This window comes from Bison bison, unplaced genomic scaffold (assembly GCF_000754665.1).
Source record: "Bison bison bison isolate TAMUID 2011002044 unplaced genomic scaffold, Bison_UMD1.0 scf7180017864526, whole genome shotgun sequence".
NCBI classification, from domain to species: domain Eukaryota; kingdom Metazoa; phylum Chordata; class Mammalia; order Artiodactyla; family Bovidae; genus Bison; species Bison bison.
Window position 1 is genome coordinate 263,263 of NW_011495077.1, and position 1,114 is coordinate 264,376.

The 1,114-nt window shown below is 43.2% G+C and overlaps 1 gene segment (V, D, J or C); it reads left to right on the forward strand.

The window, feature by feature from the left end:
* Positions 1–261: 261 nt before the first annotated feature.
* Positions 262–988, forward strand: LOC104982079. The segment is given in 2 exon segments: positions 262–310; positions 528–988. Coding segments are annotated over 2 exon segments (510 nt in total).
* The last annotated feature ends 126 nt before the right edge of the window (positions 989–1,114 follow it).

Here is a 1,114-nt window from a genome sequence, read left to right on the forward strand (position 1 = left end):
TCCATACTCCTTTTCAGGATCTGCCTAACTCAAATTACCAGGAAAAGACAAGTAGACAAAATAAAGTTTATGGTGAACCAGACTTTTTTCCCATATGTGCACAGACCATGTGGTCTATGAACATGACAAACCTCACTTCCTGCTGGGGGGAGTCACACAGTTACCGGGTAGTATGTATACATGCTGCCAGGCACTCAAAGACACTGAACTCTCAGCTTGAGGCAGAAACTAAGCACATTTGAGCAGGGGAATCCATGCCTCATGCCGCTCTCCAGTCTGCTCTGGGTGTTCCTGGCCTTCACCTTCTCTGGTAGGCATGCTTCCAAATACTGGTGCGAGTGTTCAGGGTAAAAGGACTGCACACAGGCATGTGGTGCTTCACAGGGACTTGGGGAGGAAAGGAGGGTTGGAGAAAAAGCATACTTATTATGATTGCAATTTGGGTTTTCTTTGGGTCCCAAATTAGTCTAATTTCTAAATTATTTTGTTCATTACTTCAGCTATGTTTCCTGATTTTTTCCCCACAGGATCTGGTGTGGCTCAGAGAGTTATTCAAGACCAGTCAGACACATCCAGTCAACTGGGACAGTCAGTCACCCTGAACTGTCGGTATGCAACAACCAGGAGCTATTACTACATGTTTTGGTACAAGGTGCTTCCCAATGGAGAGATGATTTACCTTATTGGTCAGTTTTCTTCTGGCCAGAATGCAAGGAATGGCCGCTACTCTGTAAATTTTCAGAAAGCTCGTAAATCCATCAGCCTCACCATTTCAGACTTACAGCTGGAAGATTCTGCTGAGTATTTCTGTGCTCTCTGGGAGCTCACAGTGTTTGAAGTAATGGGAAAAGCTAAACAAAAACCCCAGAGTTTAATAAAAGAGAGCTTCCCTGCTGCAGAACTCCAGGTGAAATACGCATCTGCAGATCCCAGACCAGAAATGGTAGTCATGTGGTTGCTTAAGCTGTGGTCTGGAACTTCCTTTTAAGTCACTTAGGAACAGATGTCCAGACTAACTTTCTAGTAATACATTCTCAGTCTTAATTTTTTTTAACTTTATATCAATCATACAGAACATGTGCAAAGTTGTCTAAATTTGAAAACTTGCCCTGTA